The sequence below is a fragment of the Phyllostomus discolor genome, chromosome 5 (assembly GCF_004126475.2).
Source record: "Phyllostomus discolor isolate MPI-MPIP mPhyDis1 chromosome 5, mPhyDis1.pri.v3, whole genome shotgun sequence".
Classification (NCBI taxonomy): domain Eukaryota; kingdom Metazoa; phylum Chordata; class Mammalia; order Chiroptera; family Phyllostomidae; genus Phyllostomus; species Phyllostomus discolor.
In genome coordinates, this window is record NC_040907.2 from 35,598,422 (window position 1) to 35,620,091 (window position 21,670).

The window sequence follows — 21,670 nt, forward strand, 5'->3', positions numbered from 1 at the left end:
AAGATTCTCTCCTTATCTTTAATCTTGGCTAAGGTAATTATGATGTGCCTTGGTGTGTTCCTCCTTGGGTCCAACTTCTTTGGGACTCTGTGAGCCTCCTGGACTTCCTAGAAGTCTATTTCCTTTGCCAGATTGGGGAAGTTCTCCTTTATTGTTTGTTCAAATAAGTTTTCCATTTGTTGTTCTTCCTCTTCCCCTTCTGGTACCCCTATAATTCGGATGTTGGAACATTTAAAGATGTCCTGGAGGTTCCTAAGCCTCTCCTCATTTTTTTGGATTCTTGTTTCTTCATTCTTTTCTGTTTGGTTGTTTCTTTCTTCCTTCTGGCCTACTCCATTGATTTGAGTCCCAGTTTTCTTCCCATCACTATTGGTTCCCTGTGCGTTTTCCTTCATTTCACTTAGCATAGCCTGCATTTTTTTCATCTAATTTGCAACCAAATTCAACCAATTCTGTGATCATCCTGATCACCAGTGCTTTGAACTGTGCATCTGATAGGTTGACTATCTCTTCATCGCTTAGTTGTATTTGCTGTGGAGCTTTGATCTGTTCTTCCGTTTGCATCATTTTTTTTTGTCTTGTTGCACCTGTTACGTAGTGTGGGGCAGAGGTCAGAGAGGGAACAATGGTGCTTGTTCTGCTCTCTGTTAGACTTCAGTCCCTTCCACCGTTTCCCCCAAGCAAACTGGGCCCTTTCTGGTGCTGATTCCCGGGTGAGTGAGTTTGTGTACATTCTAGGACCCTGTGGGTCTCTCCAATGAACTCTCCTGTGAAGCTGGGAGTTTCTCCCACTGCCGCCTCAACCCCCACAGGTGTTTTCAATCAGTGTTTTGAGGTTTTATTTCCCCGAGCTGGGGCCCTAGGTTGAGAGGTCTGTCTCACTCCCCAGTTTTGCCTGGTTTATCTGTGCGATTGTGGGACCACCCAGTCTGCCAGATGCCACCTGTGTGCCCAGGGTCTGCCTGCTGCCGTCTTGCGCACCATGGGTCCGTCAGCTGCTGCCTTGTGCACCTGGGGTCTGCCAGCCACCACTTTTTTTGCCGCAACTCCTCCCTGCCTGGCTGCCCGGGTCTGGATGAATGTGTCTATTTTAACTCCTTGGTTGTCGGACTTCTATAACTTCAATTTTCTGTCAGTTTTGGTTGTTATTTTGTTTCTAAATTTTTGTCCTTATTTTGGTTGTGCAAGGAGACACAGTGTGTCTACCTATGCCTCCATTCTTGGCTGGACTAGAACATCTGAATAACTTGGTAACCGTTAAGGTAAAGATTCATTATTCCAAAGTAGGTTAATTGACAAGATATTTTTATCTCCATTTGAGAGAAAATAAAATGGAGGCTTATATAGCTAGTTTCAAGACCTAGTTTCAAATCTGAATCTGCTTAATTTATTCAATGTCCATCTGCTATAAGCACACACTCTTAGAGAAGTTTCACATGCATTTCAAAGATGCTTTATATATACTAATTTGTATTAATATTATGAGGTGTATATTACAATAATGTTTTGTAAAACAAAAAATGTGTATCTTATAATACAAAATTTTAAATACAGAAATTGATGCTCAGAGAAGTTCAATAACCTGGTTAACAGTACACTGCTAGTAAATGGGGAGCATGAATTAAAATATTAGAATTCTAATTAGTATTCTTTCTACCATGCCTCTAATTTTTAAGTAAAAATGTCTATGATTAGATATAAAATAGATTTCTTGAATTACAAGTACAATACCTAGGGATCTAATTTCGCTCTTTGTCCTTTTAAAATAGGTAATATGAATAACAAGTAATTTCTAGGGCCCGGGTGAGCCCTTTGGCAGAAATGATACAAATATGGATAAAGTCCATTAATGGAAATCAGCCTCGCATTTGATATTTTAATAAATTTTACCTATACTGCTTTTCAAATATAGATAAAATGGTGCACAAAAGATGGTGAAAGAAATAAAAATAACATTTTACACAGCAGCATAGATTAAAACTAATTTACTAAAATTTTAAGTAGTTTAAAAAATAAATTTAATATGGACACTAAGATTTTTACAGTTTTAATCAGTTAAATCTGAAAAATTGGTTGGAGAATTAGAGGCAAATTCCAAACACGGTACTAATGCTGTACGGTTTGGTGCTCACATCTAATTATCGGACGACCGTCTGACACAGTCACATTGGTGTTAGACATCACTACTTACTTATATACATGTTTGTAGATTTTTTTTTTAAAAAAATCACATTTAAAACTAAAAATATTTAATAGTAGTTATTTTCAGATTTGGGATTACGTGGTAACTCATTTTCTACTTTAAACGCAGCTATGTTATTATTTTACTATGAATATTTTATTTGCATAATGAAAATACACTTTAAAAATTATATCAGCACCTGGGTCTTATTTCACAGATATGTAGGATGCTGTTCTAGCTGTCACATAAAATTACTCTACAAACACTGTCTGCCTTTAAGGAATTTAAATTGAAAAGAAAACAAAAGACAAGATGAACAGACTAGGTATATTTTCCAAGGCACAAATAAGTTCGTTTGCCTAGTTTTTCTGGATGACATAGTGCTGGAAACTTACCAAATACAGTGGTGGCTTCAGATTAGTGTAGAACTTATTTTTCTTAAAAAACACTGATCAGTGATGGTATTTATATTTAACATAAAGAAATGGAAATACTACTACTTCACAACTTTAAGATGGGCTCACATTTTTATTTTTTTAAAGAATTTATTTATTTTTATAAAGAGGGAAGGGAGGGAGAAAGAGAGGGAGAGAAACATCAATGTGTGATTGCCTCTTATGTGCCCCATACTGGGGCCTGGCCTGCCACCCAGGCGTGTGCCCTGACTGGGAATTAATCTGGTGACCCTTTGGTTCATAGGCTGGCACTCAATCCACTGAGCCACACCAGCCAGGGCTCATTTTTTTTTCAAAGTAATAAAACTTGATTACAGGTACTTTTAAAGCAAAGTATTCATTGTAGTACTGTAAATGCTCATAGATGTTCTCAAAATTCCAATCTGGGTCTGTTCTTAGAGCTAGTTCATAAATTATATGAGAAAAATCAATTTTGTTATTTTACAAAAATCTCTCATATTTGTTCAAAACTGCTTAACAGCACCATAGCCACAGTGCTCAGTGCATTTATGGGCATTTATCCCATTTAATGCTTACCACACCATATAAAGTAGATATCATCATCATCATCTTTTTCCACCCACCCCCCACCCCCATTAGAAATAGGCTCCTTCCTTGTTTGGAGTGTTACTAACTGGGAAATAAAAAACTGAGCACTGGTTTCCTTAATTTGTGTGTAACGTTTGGAAACAGCACTGGTCTGAAGTCAAGAAAGATATAAGGAGATGTAACAGGATTACTGTTATCAAAGCCCAGGCTCCCAATGGGATACTGGAAAAGAAATAATCCTTCAACCCTGACACTGCAATTTTTATTGCTGTTGATTCTTAGTTACCAAAAATGTCTAATCATTCTCTAGAGTGCTTTTTGTTGTGAAGAGAATTCAGAGGTAGCAAAAATGAGAGTTGTAAAGGCTTGAAGGAGAAAAAGAACCTTCTTCTTTTAAGAAACTCCCAGGGACTCATGATGTAGCCAGAAGTAACTTTTCTGCAACCTTAATTAAGGAAGCAAACTACTGTTCACTTATCTAAAAATAAAGTGTAAGTTTCACTCAACAAATATCTTTAATTCGTGAGGTCATGCTGGGAACTACAACCCCCTCCAGGTCCTGGCCCTTGCTGATCTTCCTAGTCTCATGCCTCGCAATCCAACTCTCTTTTGGTCTTGCATCTTTTGGTCTCTGTCTTAATACTTTGATGTGTATTTCTCACTTTAATCTTCTCGCCTTGGCTAAATTTAGACTTTTTCCCTCTGTTATTTGCCTAAGTATTAGTCATCCTATAAGATTCAGGTCAGAGGTACCTCAAGAAATCTCCCTGAACCTCTAAAGTAGATGAAGTACCTCTCCTCTGCCTCTAAACCATGTTATGTTACATAGATCTGTTTATATTTCTTATCTTTCCCCCTAGACTGTGAGCATCTCAAGGACAGGAAACCTCGATACCCCATTTGGAATATGATAAATATTTATTGCTTTCAACTGAATGAACATCCCTAATAGTGAAGGGAAAGGGAAGTGGGTCATAAAACTTTTCAACCCATTGTCACCATCAAACTTTGTTGCAATATACTTAAACACAAGAACTTAAAAATACCTGACTCAAGATGGAGCTCTGCTTGGGACAGTACTGTAATTCCTCATGAAAAAGGCAGAAAGAACTATGAGTACTCTTGCCAAGAAGTGCTCTCAAATAAAATCAGTTTGAAGCAGTTTTCATTAAGATGGATTGAATGTGGCATTGTGAGAAACACTTTATCAAATGTAGTGTTTTACTTAGTGATTAACTATATACGAGTTGATGAAGCTCCCCAAATCCTTTGTAATCCCACCACTCCAATAAACATTTAATGAGTATATAAGTTCAAAAAGCCTAGCAGAGGATTTAAACCTTCAATCTTGTTTTTATTTACTCTTGGAACTCAATTTCTCACTTCAAGTGAAGAATGCTGGTGCTTGAAGCTCATCTGTTGCCCTGGTAAAATTAATGTGCCTCCCACAGTTTAAAGTAAACATGTGATATTTAAGATGAAAGAAATTTAGTAAGAATGCCACAGTATTGGTCACACTTGCCATAAAATATTTGAACATCAGCAAATTGTTTTCTTAAAAATGATTCATTCAGAAGTTTAAAAAATAATGTTGAAAAAGATTTGTTTTTAACTCTCAAGTGTGAAATATGAAAAAGGAGACACAAGGCTTGATAAATGAATTATGCAGTATAGCAGTTAGCATGGCAAGGAAAACTAGTATGGTGGTATAGTATAAACCAATACTTAACCTGTGTTGGACACCTGAGTTCATATTTAGTTTCTACTACTAACTATTTATGTGTCTTTGGGCCATTTAGCTTTTCTGAGCGCCCTCATCCCAACAATATTAATATTGATATTCTATGTGTATCATTTGGTTGATGGCCATAATAAATGTACCCTTTAAGATTTAACTTTGAATAATTCATCTACCATGTGGATTAATTTTACTTAAATTTAGAGTAACAGTAAATAATGCATAAAATGTTAATCTTTAACTTGGAAAAGAGAAATGAGAAAAGAAAAAAGTCAGTGGGCAAGGGAAGGAAGATAAGGACAGTTAGGAGTCTAAAGAGGTCAGTGGATTTTGGTAGGAATCTAATACAAAGCAAAACATTTAATTATATGAATCAATAATTTTCATCTGTTGAAACACCAAGGCACTAACTCAGTAAAAGTTCTTTTGTCTATTACATACTATATATTTAAATAAGTATCTTCACTTAATGTTAGAATGTGTACGGCAGTCATAGCACATTTTGCAGTAGCTTTTAAAACGGGATTTAAAACAGGTCTATGCTGACTTTAGGAGCTACAGTATAAGTTACTTTAACTGCTTAACAATCTTGCTGGAAAGCAGAGTCAGATATATCTCAAATACATTCTTATCAAACATTAAATTAAAAAATAAATTATTTTAAAGCTATAACTAGATACTCTTTCAAATGTGTTTATGTCTAATAAGTGATTGTTTAAATATAATAACATGGCCATATAATGAAAGGCTCTATAACCATTAAAAATTCTGTTATAATATTCAGCATTTTACAAAGCATTCTTGCAAAAACAACAGTTCAACCTGAATCAAAGCTTTTAAACCTAATATCCAATTCACAGAAAATATATATAAACAGAAACAATTTAAATAATATCACGAGGAAACAATCACACAAATCTAGAATTGGAACAATGTAAAAGTCATCTAGCTTAATTTTTTCACAAAGCAAATGCAATTTTAAAAAGGCAGGGAGGTGGTGCTTGCTTAAAAGAGATTTAAGAAATCTAACAGCCAAATATAATTCATGATTCTTGAGTAGACTGTGGTTCTGAAAGAAACAGTTTTAAAAGATATTAGATGGTATTAAGGAATTGCTATTAATTTTGTTACACATCATAATTGTACTATGATGATGTATGAGAACATAATTATTTTTGCAAAATGCATGCAGATGTTTTTAGGGGTAAAATATGATGTCAATAATATACTTTGAAATGCTTTAGTAAAAAATAATGAATATACAAGGGTATCTTAAATGCTTTTGTGCAGTCTTACGTTTTAATAATTTCAAACACTTAACTACTATAAACTTAAAAAAAATCTGAAACTTTATATTTCTTTTACATTTGTTTTTGTGAATTTTCAATAATAAATTGTAAATTTATTTTCTGTTCCAGCTAATGTTTGCCATTTTTAATCAGAGAATAAAACAAAAATTTATCATAAAAATTATTCATCAAATTCCCATGTTTAAATAAGCACAAAAATATAAATAATTAAATTTCAAATACTGCTCTTTTATAAGTGAGTAGCAGGTAAACTTTTGAGACTGTTAAAGCTTAAAGTGCCTTTAAAACTTTTACATGCCCTGTGTACAGAAGAAGCAAATATGGCAAAATTTTAGTAATTATTAAATCTAGGTAAAGGGAATTTGGGTGTTTATTGTACTATTCTGTTTTACTTTTTCTCTATTAAAACCATTTTAACAAAAAAGTTAAAATATAAAACATAATTAAGAAAATAATCATATACTATTAAAAGGTCAAAATAAGCTGTTTTATCAACATTATAACATGACTCAATTTAACATTAAATATGCACAAATATTGATTCCCAGTCAGGGCGCATGCCTGGGTTGCAGGCCACAGCCCCCAGCAACTGCACATTGATGTTTCTCTCTCTCTCTCTTTCTCCCCTCCTTCCATCTCTAAAACTGGATGAATAAAATCTTTAAAAAAATAAGCACAAATAGAGTTATCAGAAATATAATAAAATTATGGAAAAAACATACATCATAAAGTTAACCATTAATGTGTGGTTAATGGTTAGATATGGTTAGATAGTATTTTCCACAAACCTGTATTTATGGGAACTATAAACATGTATTTCTTTAAAAATAATGTCTATTTTATATAGATTTAAGAGTTAAAAATAGATACTTAAAATAGTCTTTATAAGAGTTATTCCACTATTGTTAGGGTAAAAAACAGTTAATATTTCTATTTCTTTCTTTTCTCTTTTTTAGTCCTCACCTGAGGATATGTTTTACTGATTTTAGAGAGAGAGGAAGGGAGAAGGAGAGGGAAGAAGAGATGAGGAGAGGGGGAGAAGGAGAAAGGGAGACAGAGGGAGAGGGAGAGAAAGAGACATCGAGACATCGATGTGAAAGAGAAACATCAATTGGTTGCCTCCCTTATGTGCCCCTACCCAGGGATCCAACCCACAACCTAAGCATGTGCCCTGATGAGGTATCAAACTGGCAACCTCTTGGTTGTATGGGGACAACGCTCTAACCAACTGAGCCACCTGGTCAGGGCAATGCTTATTATTTCTTAATCTACTTCATTAAACTGTCAGCAATAGCTCAAAGTTTGTCTTGGAATTCAATTTTATAAACTTGTTTATAATAAATTTTTCTTTAGGTCAGAGTTTAACATAAACTAAAAACAGAAATTTCAGAGGCATTCTTGTACTCTATTCTCAAAATTCTGTGCTCTCTTTAATTCTAACAACTTTCCTTCTACTCCCATCTACACACTATTCCTTCCTTCATTAAGCATACAGAGTATTTGCTATGTATACGGATGTAAGGAACACAGTCACTGCTAAAAAGAAAATAAATTCTCGAGAAAATATTTAGAGAAAGAGTGAATAATTATAAGCAATATATTAACTGTAGTAAGACCAGAGGGTATCATTGAAAAATACTAAAGGAATAGGTGCAGTCGATATAATAGGGAGTATCAGAAAAGTCAGGAAAAGTTATATCTCAGAGGAAGTGTAAAGTCAACCAGGTAAACAACAGGATGAAAGGCAGTCCTGACAGTGGGGAAACATGAGAAAAGAGTAAGATGGGAAAATGCAAATGGTACATTATTGCCAGACTTATCAGGTGTGAGGCAGGGAATGGGAAAAGCTGAAGCCGTACAAACAGACAGGAGTCAGACACTGAGGTCTTGACTGCTATGTGAACAGAGTGATCACACTGAACCTTCTTGCTCAAAATATGCCTTCTGAATTCTTGTTATAAACTTCAATCTACTTTATTTCAATATCACAGAGCCCATTTTGAGTTTAAAGAAGAATCTTTTTGTTTTCTAAAGTGACTTTTGGGGAGGAAATATTGCAGTTATTAGATATATACTACTAGATGGAATAATCATTTTGGGAAAAGACCAACGGACAAATCCTTTAGCATGAACCTGTCAATCACATAACCAAAAAAAAAACCCACAAAACAAAGAACTAGCCTGGTCCTTTCTAAGCATGTCCACTCTTTTTTTGTTCTATACCAAAAACAAAAAACCACCCTGTTTGATGGCCTTCTGCCAATAGCGAGCAGTATCCTATCAAACTACTGCCCCTCTGAAGTGGTCATCGTGGTGATGATTAAGTTGGCAGATGAACCAGAAACAAAATCAAGTCTTCAATTGGAAAAAAAAGGAAAGAAAACATTAAGCACTGTTTCAAGTCTGGCGGTAAAACTATGGGATGCACTTTGTAATCAGAAAAGGTAAGATTGTACTTACATCTCGGGCTTTCACATAGAAGGCCTCTTGAAAAGCAGCTTCTAATGAGCCAATAAAAAATACAGGATGGCAGTCTCCATATCTATAGGAAGAAGTGTGTCTATTAATTAAAATACATTTCAAATTCACTTCATAGAAACACAAGTCTAACCAATGACTTAAGTAAATTTGGGCTAATGTTACCTATGTACAGATCAAACATTAAAACATTTCTTTAAAGGCTTATAAATGAGCTTCATTAGTTTCTACTATTCTTGGCCTATACTGATACAATGGAACACTGGAATTTTATGTACATGTGGCAAATGTATTTAACAAGTGCCACAAAACCATGCCATTTATAAGTGGTAATTCCTCTTTACCCACTTTCGTAAGATTTTCCTAGCTCCTGTGGCTTTAACTTTGCATTTTAGTTCATTTATTCTGGAAGTCCAACAGTGAGGGAAAAAAATGGTATCCTGCAAAGTTTCCAAATTATAGTACTATATTTAGAAAATAGAACTGAAAAGAAACATCATTTACATGAAAATTTGGGGTTCAATATTTAAATCCTCTTTACTTAAACACCTTAGGAGACTCTCAAATTCATACCAAACATGCTATATTAGACTACTAAAAGAAACGCTGAATGGTTGCAAACCAAAAATTGAAAGAAAAATTCACTTACATTTTAAATTACCTTTTAAAGTAATATTATTATAAAGCATATTTTATTTATCCTAGGCTATACTAAAAAGTAGTATTTTATAACCCACCCTTTGGGAATACAATCAACATAATAAATTAATGATCATTTTATTGTGCTTCAATGAAGAAAGATATAGAGATAAGACAAATACATCTCTGAAGTGACATAAATGGTTAACTAGTTATCTGACATTGAATACTACATGTTTCACTATCAGGACTATATAAATAGATAAATTGTATCCTTTAAATACTTTAAGAAAAAATTTAAAATAATCTATGACTAAAATTGCTCCAGAAAAATCACAATGGCATTAAAATAACATCAATTTTATATAGTTAATGTCCTAACCCTACCTTGAAGAAAACTCTGCTGTAAATTGTAATAAGGCATCTCCTTCATTTTCTGCGTTTTCTGGCACTAAAAAACAAACAAAAGAAAAAACAAAAACAAAAAAAACAAAACAAATAGACACAAAAAACAAACCACATAACATCTACTCCCACATATAAGAAATATATTTAATCAATAAAGAGGAAATAAAATTAAGTTTTAGCTTCTGTGATATATATGAGGAGACATTTTAACTTGATATACATTAGAAGATTTCATCAAATCTTAAAAAAGAAAGTTAAAAAAATTCCAAGCTCATAAATTTTGGAAAAACAACTGACACAATTCTGCTAATAAGCATTTAAAATGTGCCAAGCATCAATCAGGATTTCAGTGTTTTCTTGAAATGACATCTTGTTATTAAATTATATAGAAAGAATCTCAATTTATTTTAAAAACCTATGAATTAGGAAAATAGTCAATTTAATGCAAACATCTATTTCTGCTCCCAGGAGTTCTCTAATTCAGAGTAAATAAGCCATTTGAGGACTTATTTTAATGGTGGTTTTGCATATAGCAATCACTTATGATTTTACAGTATTCATCTTGTAAGGTGGAAGTGAGGGAGATAGTACGTGTAGTTTATTTTTTTTCCCTTCCAAAGAGGGGTACCAGTGAATGGAAAAGTAGCAACATTACTACCCTTAAAATTGATACGTCCAATAAGATGTGGGGAAAGAACTATAGTCACAGAAAGTCCAGCTATTTATCAGCCTCTAGGTTTAAGGTAAAGAAACATATTCAGAGCTACCTACACATGTGAAACAAGTTACATTCCCTTGCCTTTTTAATGAACTTTACCAAAGCATAGGGAATCATTGGGGTTAATAAAATCAAAACTCAAGAGGCAACAGGCTCTAGTTCTAATGAATAATGCCTACTTGCTGTATTTTATCTTTCCAAACCTGAAAGTCTGTAAGAAGCTTTCAAGTTTACTACTCTTCATAAATTTCTGCAATAGAAGGGAGAATTATAATGCTAGACCCAAAGAGCTATTAATACTCACTCATTGGAGATTTTCTCAGGGCAGATGATGCCATGCCGAATACTTCTCCATCATCCACCCCAAATTCAGGAGCATCTTCAAAGTCATCTCCATCACTATCACTAACCATATGAACATCGGTGCTTTGCTATTTAAAGAAAGTCTTGATTAGTTTCATATTGACTTTAGGAAATCACATTTCAAAATGTAAGTTATGTAATCACATTTAACATTATAAAAGTTTTATTAAATAAGAAGGCATTTGCTAGAGCTAAGCTTAATATTTTTCAGTTTAAGGCTTACATATATTTCTAAACTTGCTGTGATATCCCTAGACTAAAGGTTGGACACTGAGGGAAAATAAAGGATGCTTATAAACGTAATGAAGACAAGGAGTTTTGTCTGTTTCATCCCTAGCCTCTGGTATCACAATTAGGTGCTCAATAAATACCTGCTAAATAAATGAAGCAATAGGTGCAATTAGAGACAGCAGAGACAAAGTAAGCCATATGAGACTTTTAAAAAGCTCATACTAATCTATATTTGTAAGGTAAGGCAGGAGTAGCATTTTTCAACTTGGTACTTCCTTACTGCAATGGTTCTCAAATTTTTCAATAATGAAATATGGCACACCATCCTCAGTGCTACCTAAAGATAATATAAAAATACACTATATATGAAAGCTCTTTGCAAACTACAGGCTATTAGATGTAATAATGATGCCTTAATTAAATAAACATCTATTGAGAATGTACTACATGGGGGGCACTGATAAACAAGCTCGGCTTATTTTGTTTTCAGCAACATTAGTTGAGCTTTAAAGTATTATAATTAAAAGCAGCTTCAAAATATGAACTAGGCTGGTGATCTCTAGGTTAGGATAGAATTTCCTATCCTAGGGCTAAAAATACTGAGTCCTGGCCACATGGCTCAGTTAGTTGGAACATCCTTCTGTGAACTGAAAGGCTGCCGGTTAGATTCAGTCAGGGCATGTTCCTAAGTTGGGGGCACTTATGGGAGGTAACTGCTTGATGTCTTTTTCTCTTCCCCCACCCCTTCTCTCTCTAAAATCAATCAATCAATCAATCAATCAATCAAAAAGCCAAAACAAAACAAAACACCATACTGAGACTTCAAATATTCGAACTGAGTTGTGACTACTAACAAATATTAATGCCTTGGATAAAAACAATGTCCCAGCAAGGTATCTGGCTAAATGCCTGTCTGTACTATGCTCAATAAATAAAATCTATGGAGTTACTTAATAAATACAATTTCTATCTTTTAAAATATAGAGCGCTATATACTCAAGTTATAAAAATGGGAAACTATTTCAATTCATCCTTCAGTGGATGCAGAACAGCCTAACTTAGAGATAAATATTTGCCAAAAAAAAGCATTAAGAGAAACTTAGAAACAAAGACTCATAAAACTTAGAGGAGATGTCAGAGTTCAGCTAGTTACATAATCAGATTTTAAAGCTAGAAGGGATTTTAAAGATTTCTCATCAATGATTTTCAAACTTTTCACAGGGTTACCTACTTCCCCCACCCCAAGCAAAACATTATGTAAAATTAAAATACATAAAATACATGAAAAGTAAGGCCACTCTGATGCTGGGAGAGGACAATGGGGACCCTAATGCTCTTGGGGCTTGGTCTTTTCTTCCTCAGATCCCTCTGACAGCTGGGGCAACTCAGATGGCTCTCAGGATACCATGAAACAATTTTAAAAAATAATGATCTAGTGAGTCTAACAGCTGCAAGTGAGGATGCCAAGATTTTTACTCCATTCCACTCAGTAGGCTTACCTTTCTTCCTTGGAAAGTATCAAGCATCTGTGCCCAGAATTGTAACATTTTCTCTCTTATTTTAAAGAGAGTCCTCCCAATGGTTTGAGTAGAGAAGGTAATGAACACATACTTATCGGATGAATAAAAATGAATGGTTTTTACCCAAGTAGTCTATCTGCTATTCTGACTATATCATTATTTCTCAAGAAAGCCTTGGTTCTACTTGTAATCCTAATCCTACTTCAGTGTTTTGCTTTGTAGAGCACCTCCTCCTGATTTTAGTAATTCAACAGTTTAAATATTTAAAAGACCCTTACCATTTCAAGGCAGTGAGAGAGGCTCCTCCACAAAACAACACATTTACTAAGACCACAACTATGCTTGAATTGGCCTTTGTATTTCAGGCAGGCAAATATCTGAAGCATGAAGTTCCCTAGAAATTTGAGTCTCAGACTTAAACAGGTACAGGCTCAAAACATTAAAGCTACACTACATGTTCCTTTAGGATGCTTACCCAGGTTCACAGGCAAGTGGAAAGAAACAAAGGGCAAGTATGACATCCTTATTAGCAAAGCTATCATCTCAGCCTTCAATTAGTCTTGCCTAATACTCAAGCACTCACCCCGCCCTTTAAGAGGCATCAGGTTAAGAAGCAGGGTTGGAGAACACAGATGAAAAGAAAGGGTTGTTCTACAAATCATCTCTTTTCTCACCCCCTTTGCTTTAGTCCCCCATATCTATCCACCCTCTTTCTCCTAATTCAGTTGTCAATGAAATCACAGCCTCTTTCGATAACAATAGAACTTCACCTCATACTAGGTTGGTGATTTTAATTTTGAGCCTATGTAACACATTATTCATTTTGTCTTCACACACTATAGAGTTCCCAAATCTCTTATGAGCCCGGAAAGTGAAATCCTATGCCAACATCTTCAAAGGGAGGTATCTAAAAAGCCGATTTTGTTGAAAATAAGTATATTTCAAATATGAATTATTGAAGTATCTGCAAGAATGAGCTACTTAATTATGTATAAGGAACTCCCAATCTCTTTGGATTTTCTTATCAGCCATCTAACAGGTTAGGAAAAGCTTTTTCTAAAAAATGAGATAAACAATCTGTTTTTTTCATTAATGTTTGCTGATGAGAATAATCATCTCTTGGTTCAGTCATGGCTGCCCTAAAATTCTTAGAATACAGAAAAGCTATTTATTCAGAATTTTAAAAACAGCTAAAAGAATTTATGATTCTATTTTAGCTATTTATTACATTCATTTATTCCTTGTATCATTTAACAGATATTGATAAACCCTACTAAGTGCCATACTCCCTGGACCTGAATGAAAGATATGAAGATAATTATAATACCTAGTGATAATCATTATGACAGGTTAAGTTCAGAGGAGAGCATTTAATGCACTGGAGGAATTAGGTCAAACTCCCTAGTGGAGATAATAACCAAACTGTCTGAGACAAAAATTTAGTACTCATACATACTTGGCACTAAGGCAAGCTTATAATTGAGGCAAATATTCCTTTCACTAACTACTTACTATGTCAAAACACCAGGTTAAAAGTCAAAGATACAGAGAATGAAACATACTTTCAACCTTCAGGAAATTCCCATTCTAAAGGAAGATATATTTAGTTGCAAATATGTCTTTTTCATTGTGATAAGTAATAGAACAAAAGCATAAGCAAAAGCTACAGGAAAATAAAGGAGTTACTCTAGGGCCAGTGAAGAAGACTGTGTAAAGCTTCGCATAAGTGTTAAGATTTAACCCATACTTTAAAAAATGATATCAACATTGTAGAGTCTGGGTAATGGAAATTGGGGAGGGAGTTAAATTCTAGGTAGAGAAAAAACCCAAGCAAGAAACTGGATTTTTTAAAAAATATATTTTATTGATTATGCTATTACAGTTGTCCCCTTTCCCCCCTTCTCGCCCCTCCACCCTGTACCCCCTCTCCCACCCACATTCCCCCCCCTTTAGTTCATGTCCATGTGTCATACTTATGAGTTCTTTAGTTTCTGCATTTCCCGTACTATTCTTGCCCTCCCCCTATCTATTTTCAACCTACATTCTATGCTACTTATTCTCTATACCTTTTCCCCCTCTCTCCTCCTCCCACGCCCCTGTTGCTAACCCTCCACGTGACCTCCATTTCTGTGGTTCTGTTCCTGTTCTAGTTGTTTACTTAGTTTCTTTTGGTTTTGCTTTAGGTGTGGTTGTTAATAATTGTGAGTTTGCTGTCCTTTTACTATACATGTTTTTTCTTTATCTTCTTTTCTTAGATAAGTCCCTTTAGCATTTCATAAAATAAGGGCTTGGTGATGATGAATTCCTTTAATTTGACCTTAGCTGAGAAGCACTTTATCTGCCCTTCCATTCTAAATGAGAGCTTTGCTGCATAGAGCAATCTGGGATGTAGGTCCTTGTCTTTCATGACTTGGAATATTTCTTTCCAGCCCCTTCTTGCCTGAAGGGTCTCATTTGAGAAATCAGCTGACAGTCTGATGGGAACTCCTTTGTAGGTTACTGTCCCCTTATCTCTTGCTGCTTCTAGGATTCTCTCCTTCGTTTTTACCTTGGCTAATGTAATTATGATGTGCCTTGGTGTGTTTCTTCTTGGGTCCAACTTCTTTGGAGCTCTCTGAGCTTCTTGAATTTCTTGGAAGACTATTTTCTTTGCCAGAATGGGGAAGTTCTCCTTTATTATTTGTTCAAATACGTGCTCAATCTGTTGCTTTTCCCCTTCCCCTTCTGGTACCCCTATAATTCAGATGTTGGAACGTTTAAAGATGTCCTGGATGCTCTTAAGCTTCTCCTTGTTTTTTTTTGAATTCTTATTTCATCATGCTTTCCTGCTTGGTTGATTCTATCTTCCTTCTGGTCCACTGTATTGTTTTGAGACTCAGTTTCCTTCCTTTCACTATTGGCTCTCCTCCGTATATCTTCCTGCATCACTTTTATGGTAACCTGTATCTTTTCATCTAATTTGTGCCCAAAATCAACCAATTCCGTGAGCTTTCTGATCACCAGTGTTTTGAACTGTGCATCTGATAGATTGGCTATTTCTTGGTCGCTCAAAAGGATGAGTCCTGGGGGACTGATCTGTTCTATTGGAAACATATCTCTCCCTGTCTCTCCTTTTTTTTTTTCCTTTCTTTTTCCGGCTTGTTATGGTGGGGGGGCGGAGCCTTAGGTGTTCACCGGGGCTGGGCACCCCAGTCGCTAGATTGTGACGTTATATGTGGGGGTGGGGGTGGGGGTGGGGGTGGGGGTGGAAGGGAACAATGGTGGTAGTTCCGTTCTCCTGGGATCTCAGTCCCTTCTCTGGGACCCTGGGCTGTGAGCTCTGCCCTGGTCCACAATCGTCGCCTCACTGGGTCCACCAGCCGCAGCTTGCATACTCGGGGATCACCGCTGCGTTCTTGTGCCCCGATGGCTGTCGCGAGGATTTCGCGCCACATTTCCGCTGACCTCCATGCGCCGCCAACCCGCACCAGCCCCGCGCCCGCCCGGCTCGTCTTCTCCTACCAGTCTGGATGAACGGGTCTACTTCAACTTCTTGGCTGTCCGACTTCCATTCAGATAAATCCTCTGTCAGTTCTGGGTGTTATTCTGCCTGTAAATTATTGTTGTTCTAATCTTGGTTGTGCGAGGAGGTACAGTGTATCCACCTATTCCTCCATTTTGCCGGAAGTCAGAAACTGGATATTTTAAAACCTCACTAAAAAATCCAGAAAAGCAGACTGAATCATTAACTCTATCCATGGAAGAGAAATGTGGAATGGCAAGAAGGGCAAAAGGTTTGATGGAATTTGATTGTGACAGTCCTAAACCTGCAAATAAAGGTATTTGGACTTTCCTCTGATAGCAATAGGGAAATCACTACAGGTTTTTAGGCAGAGGACTGTTCAAGGGAATAACTGATAGCTGTGTGTGTATATGTGTGTATTTGGGGGTGGTGTGGTAGCATATGGCAGATTAGACCTGAGGACATGAGAAGGGAGACTTATTTTGAAGGTCGAAGTGAAAGGACTTGAGAACTTATATTTGAGCAGTGCCAGTGGGACTTGAACAAAGGGGACAGACTTAAACTATACTTCAGCAAAACTGATGGGAACTGTTGCACAATTAGATTTAAGTATCAAAAGAAAAAAATGGAAGAGGTCAATATGATACCAAGATTTGGGTAACTGGGTAGGTAGAGAGGGGTTAGGTCTGGTGAGGGAGGATATTCAGACCAGTTCTCAGAACAAATTAGAGAAAGCTGTAGGATATCCAGGTAAAAATATCTAGTAGGCAGCTGTAAAGAAAATCTTGGGGGAAAGGCCTAGAAAAGATTTAGATTTGAAAGTCATCAGTATAAACAGCTGATATTATAGAAATGAGTAAGATCAATCAGTTAAAAAATAAAAGAAACAAAAGATATAAGTTTACAGAGTATATGCATATAATTATATATTACATACATAAATATGTAAACATATATAAATATTTCAACTGGCAAAGGAAGAGAAAGTAAGAAATGGAGAGAGAGCTGTCAAAAGGTTAGAAAGTCAATTGTTAGAAGCAAAGTCAGAAAATTTCAATGGAGAAAAGAACTGTAAACAGGATCAGTAGAATGAGAATTAAGAAAGAGATAGCTATGGTATTATGACAAGAAAACCACCACAAAGACAGCTGAATTTATAACCAAAAGACTTGGCATTTAATACCACCTTCTGTATGACTTTGAGCAAGTGTCTCTGCATCCCCACTGTAGAATATTACTAATACTGACCCACAGAGGTGGCTGTGAAAATGAAAGAGGTGGCATAGCATGGTATCTTACAAAAACTATTACCTGACCCTACTGGTTAAATTCAATTATAATCACATGGTAGAAAGAAACCACCTTGTAGTGACTTAAGTGAATACAAAATGAAGAAATAGAGTTATCCAGTATAGATCACTCTAAGAAGCCTTGCTATAAAAAAAAAAAAGGAAAGATGAAGCTAAAGCTTGAGAGGGAAACTGGGTTTGAAGGAATATTGTGTTTTTTTTTTATAGGATGAGAAGATTTGAATTTGTTTTTAGGATGAAGAAGCCAATAGAGAGGAGGAGGATAAAAATGCGAGAGATCCCTTACCCCTCCCATCTCATTGGAGAGGTTAGTGGGGGTAGAATCAAGATAATGGGCACAACATAAACTCTAATAACTCGAAGAGCAAGAAACCTCTCAATTAACAAAGAAGGATAACAAATTTCATGCTGATACAAACATACTCCATTTGAATACACAAAAAGGAAAAAGTCATAAAAATCTCAATTTATCATCATTTGGAACAGTTTCAAAGGGTAGCAAGTTCCTCAGTGACTAGAGTGAACACTCTGGGCTTGGGCTGACAATGAACATTATCCTGAGAGAGGAGATGGGCTCTGGGGTGAAGACAGTTTTGTAAAGAGTGAACCTGCAGTATTCATTCAGGTAGAGATGTTCAGGAGGAACTGGATTACTGTTTAGCTTTCCTGCCTATAGCTCAGGAACCAACAGTATGTGGCATTGTACCACAGGCAGATAGATAAGCTAAGTACTTGTCTCATCAACTGAAGTATAGATTTTTGGCAATCATCTGCATTCAATTTCATTTTTTTGGATTAGGTACAAGCTCCTTTATGGAAAGACTCTGCTTTGTCCACAGCCTTATTCCCAGAAGTTAGACCAGTAGCAGGCACAGAGTAGGTATGCAATCAGAATTTATTGAATGAATACTAAACAAATCTTTTGTCAGTTAAGCCCAAACCTACACATCATTCTTATCTCACCCTCTCTCTTTTCTCCCACAGATACTATCAGTTACCAGTCCTACTGATAGGGGGAAATAATCATGTCTCTCTCTCTCTCTCAAATCAATAAAAACATATCCTCAGGTGAGGATGAAAACAATTAAAAAATACATAGCAGAGGATAGCTGGAGAGATTCTGTGCAATTTTCATAGAGTACCCAAAATATATAGTCAGTTTATATAAATATTTACAACCATATTTTATACAGAATGTAAGTGGACTTGAACTAGCCCAAGCTTTTAAATGCTTGTATCATGCTCTAACCTAAGAAACAATACTATACATGAACTTACCCTGTGCTATTTAGTTCTGATCTCTGTTGCATACACTTTTTAAGTCCTAGTGGTAACTTTTCCTAGCACATAATAGGAGCTCAATAAATACCTTTTAAACAGATAAACTATGATGTTCAAATTCACTTGCCCATTCCCTTATAACAAAAGTCATAGTTGGACAGAATGCTATTTGTAGCCATGGAAAAGGTACTGCCTTTTAATATCATTCAGACCCACGAAGACACACACAGGCACATCACATACACAAACATGTTCAGTATTATCTGGCCCACTTATTTCTCTAGCACCCTATATACACTGCATTTGTTACAATATATCATTATTAGTTTACTAATCTACAACCTTCAACTCTGAGCACTGTGGTATTAGTACACTGTTATTCACTTAGTGTCAAGCACAATGCCTGGCTCATAGAAGATGTGCCAACTCAATGAGTTAAAAGACCTTCGGGATCAATCCTAGTAAGTGTACTCAACTATATAGTCAGCAGCAAAGAAAATCCCTTTGCTAATCTGACAGTTCTAAGTAAAAAATCATTTCAACCAATCCACCCGAATTTTGTCTGATGGAACATGAAACTTTTAGAACAAGAAAGACCATATTAATAATAACCTTGCATGGACACTTTCTACCTTAAAGAATTTACTGAGACTTTATTCACACTACATTAACTTTATCTACTCAATGCTGTGGCAAATAAAAAAGAATAGGAAGCAGGCAGATGGGTGGAGGATAGGCTTTCTATTCATTGAAAGGCTGGGAAAGAGGCTCACCTCCTCAGACTGCTCCCGGGTCTGTGCAGGTGAGGATCTTCTTCCCACTGTCAGTCGATGGCAGGGATAAGAGAGTCCTGATTCAGCAAGACACATCTGCAAAAAGGCAACATCATCATTAATAAACACAATGCCATATTTCACAAAAGGATTTTATTTTGGGGATCTTTTTCTTAAATTATTATTTCTGAAGCTGCATTAGAACGATCACTTAGTAGCTCAGACATTACATTACCAGGAAGGCTATGAAAATTTGAAATTTTTCCATATACAGATGTTACAATAGCAAAGGCTATTTATTATTTACTCGACAACAGACAACAAGCCTACAATAAAGCTATCATATACTTCTACTTCCCCCCTAACATGTCTGTTACCTTTCTGATTAGTAGAATAATACCTTAGTTTCCTAATTCCCAGGGTAGTACTCTATAAATTTTTTTTGTAGGGTACCTGAGAGAGTGTTTGCTAAAAGCATTTAAAAAATGTTTCTACCTCTATGTCATTTATGCTTTAATCAATATTAATACACAATTTCAGATCATTTTATAGCTTATGAATCTATAATGTATGTCAAGCACCTAGCACAGTACATATCACACATTCAGTTTACTGTTTTTATTACCATTGTGATCTAAAACACTACCCAAAGAATCTACCTAGTTTAGCCCAAACAAAGCAACACATATTTACTTCTATTAAAGTTTATAGTGGGTCACAAATTAAATAACTATTTTGAAGTTTAAATTAAATTAAATTTGGGCAAATACGAGGAAATGTGAGTGATGTTACTTTTGTCTACACAGAAGAATTGAAACAATATTAAATAGCCAATAGAGGTGTTTTTGTTGTTCATGACATTAAGCATATGTGTATTTAATGGTAACAATGATATAAAGTAAAGTTTCTCATATTATTCTTAGAAATAAAATAGGGTATCCAATAGCACTCTGAAAATATCCATTGGTACTTTTGGGGAGGTGTGAATTAAACTGATACCTGAGGAAACCCAAATATCTGTAAATTCATAGGGAGCAGCCAAAGACACAATAGTGGGTTGGTCATAACATTTCAAACATGTATTATAATCAAGCTAATTATCTAAAGACAAATATTAAAATGTCAAATAAATACCCTAGTATTTTCTATCATGTGCTGTCATAAAGATCATACTAACAAAGAGAGACATCAATATAAGAGAGAAACAATTGGTGTCCTCCTAATGCCCTGACCAGGGATTGAATCTGCAACCTAGGTATGTGTCTGGACTGGGATTCGAACCCCCACACTTTTCATGTATGGAACAATGCTCTAACCAACTGAGCCACTTGGCTAGTGGAAGTGTTGTTATTTTTCATTTAGTCTAATTAGAGGTTTTGTTTGTTTTTGCATCTACAATGTTTTGGCATTGTATTTTTAAAATGCTAGAAGACCTGATTAATTTTTTTTTAAAAAAGCAAAAAAGGAATTGATTCTGTCATTTCTACTGTCATATTCATCAACATAATTGTCATAATTAGTTCAATTTACTTCATTTCAGTACAAATAAAATCAAAACTAACTTGGATAAGAATTACCTTCACAATATTTTTCATTTAAAAAAGTCCTCCACCCCCACCACAAAATCCTCTAATAATGAAATAATAATGATTGAAAACTTCACTGACAATCAGAAGCAGTGTAGTACAATGGAAAGAGACCTGGGCCAAAAGGCAGAAAAATCTCGGTTCAAATACTGCCTAACCTCCTGAGCTTGCAAAAGCCATTTCTCGATTCTAAGTCAGTTCCCTCATTTATGAATTAGGGTGGTAATCCCTGCCCTAATTGCCTCAGTGGATTTTTGAAAAGGTTAAATGCAATAAAGTAAGTGAAAGCTGGCTTTGAAACTATACTAAATAGGCAGAAGAACTGTTATCATTCCAATGATCATTTTTAGGACCTGGAGAAAGAAATGGTGATTAATTTCCCACTGTGACCATCTTTGTAGACAGCTCAGTCACAGGAGGAGCTGGAGGAAAGTGCTCACTGAAAGAAAGCACATGGTTCTACAAATGGCTGGCTCTTCATTGGGCTTGTCGCTATAATTATCAACATTAACCATAGCTACTAATCACTCCTGATGGTAACTGGAGAGTGGTTAGCAGTTTCCCCCTGGTCTGCAACTGACAAAGCGAGCCTCTGCATCACTATTTCTGATCCTAGTAATCACAATG

General features: G+C 35.6%; 1 protein-coding gene across 2 annotated transcripts in view; it reads right to left on the reverse strand.

Moving 5' to 3' along the window:
* Positions 1-21,670, reverse strand: part of LOC114496088 (FAS-associated factor 1) — a 380,509-nt gene that overhangs the window by 88,547 nt on the left and 270,292 nt on the right. For both annotated transcript variants that reach the window (XM_028511353.2, XM_028511352.2), the window contains 4 exons: positions 19,458-19,553; positions 10,782-10,908; positions 9,739-9,802; positions 8,695-8,776 (listed from right to left, as the gene is read on the reverse strand). In XM_028511353.2, coding sequence (XP_028367154.2) covers positions 8,695-8,776; positions 9,739-9,802; positions 10,782-10,908; positions 19,458-19,553 — 369 coding nt within the window. The remainder of the gene's footprint in view (positions 1-8,694; positions 8,777-9,738; positions 9,803-10,781; positions 10,909-19,457; positions 19,554-21,670) is intronic.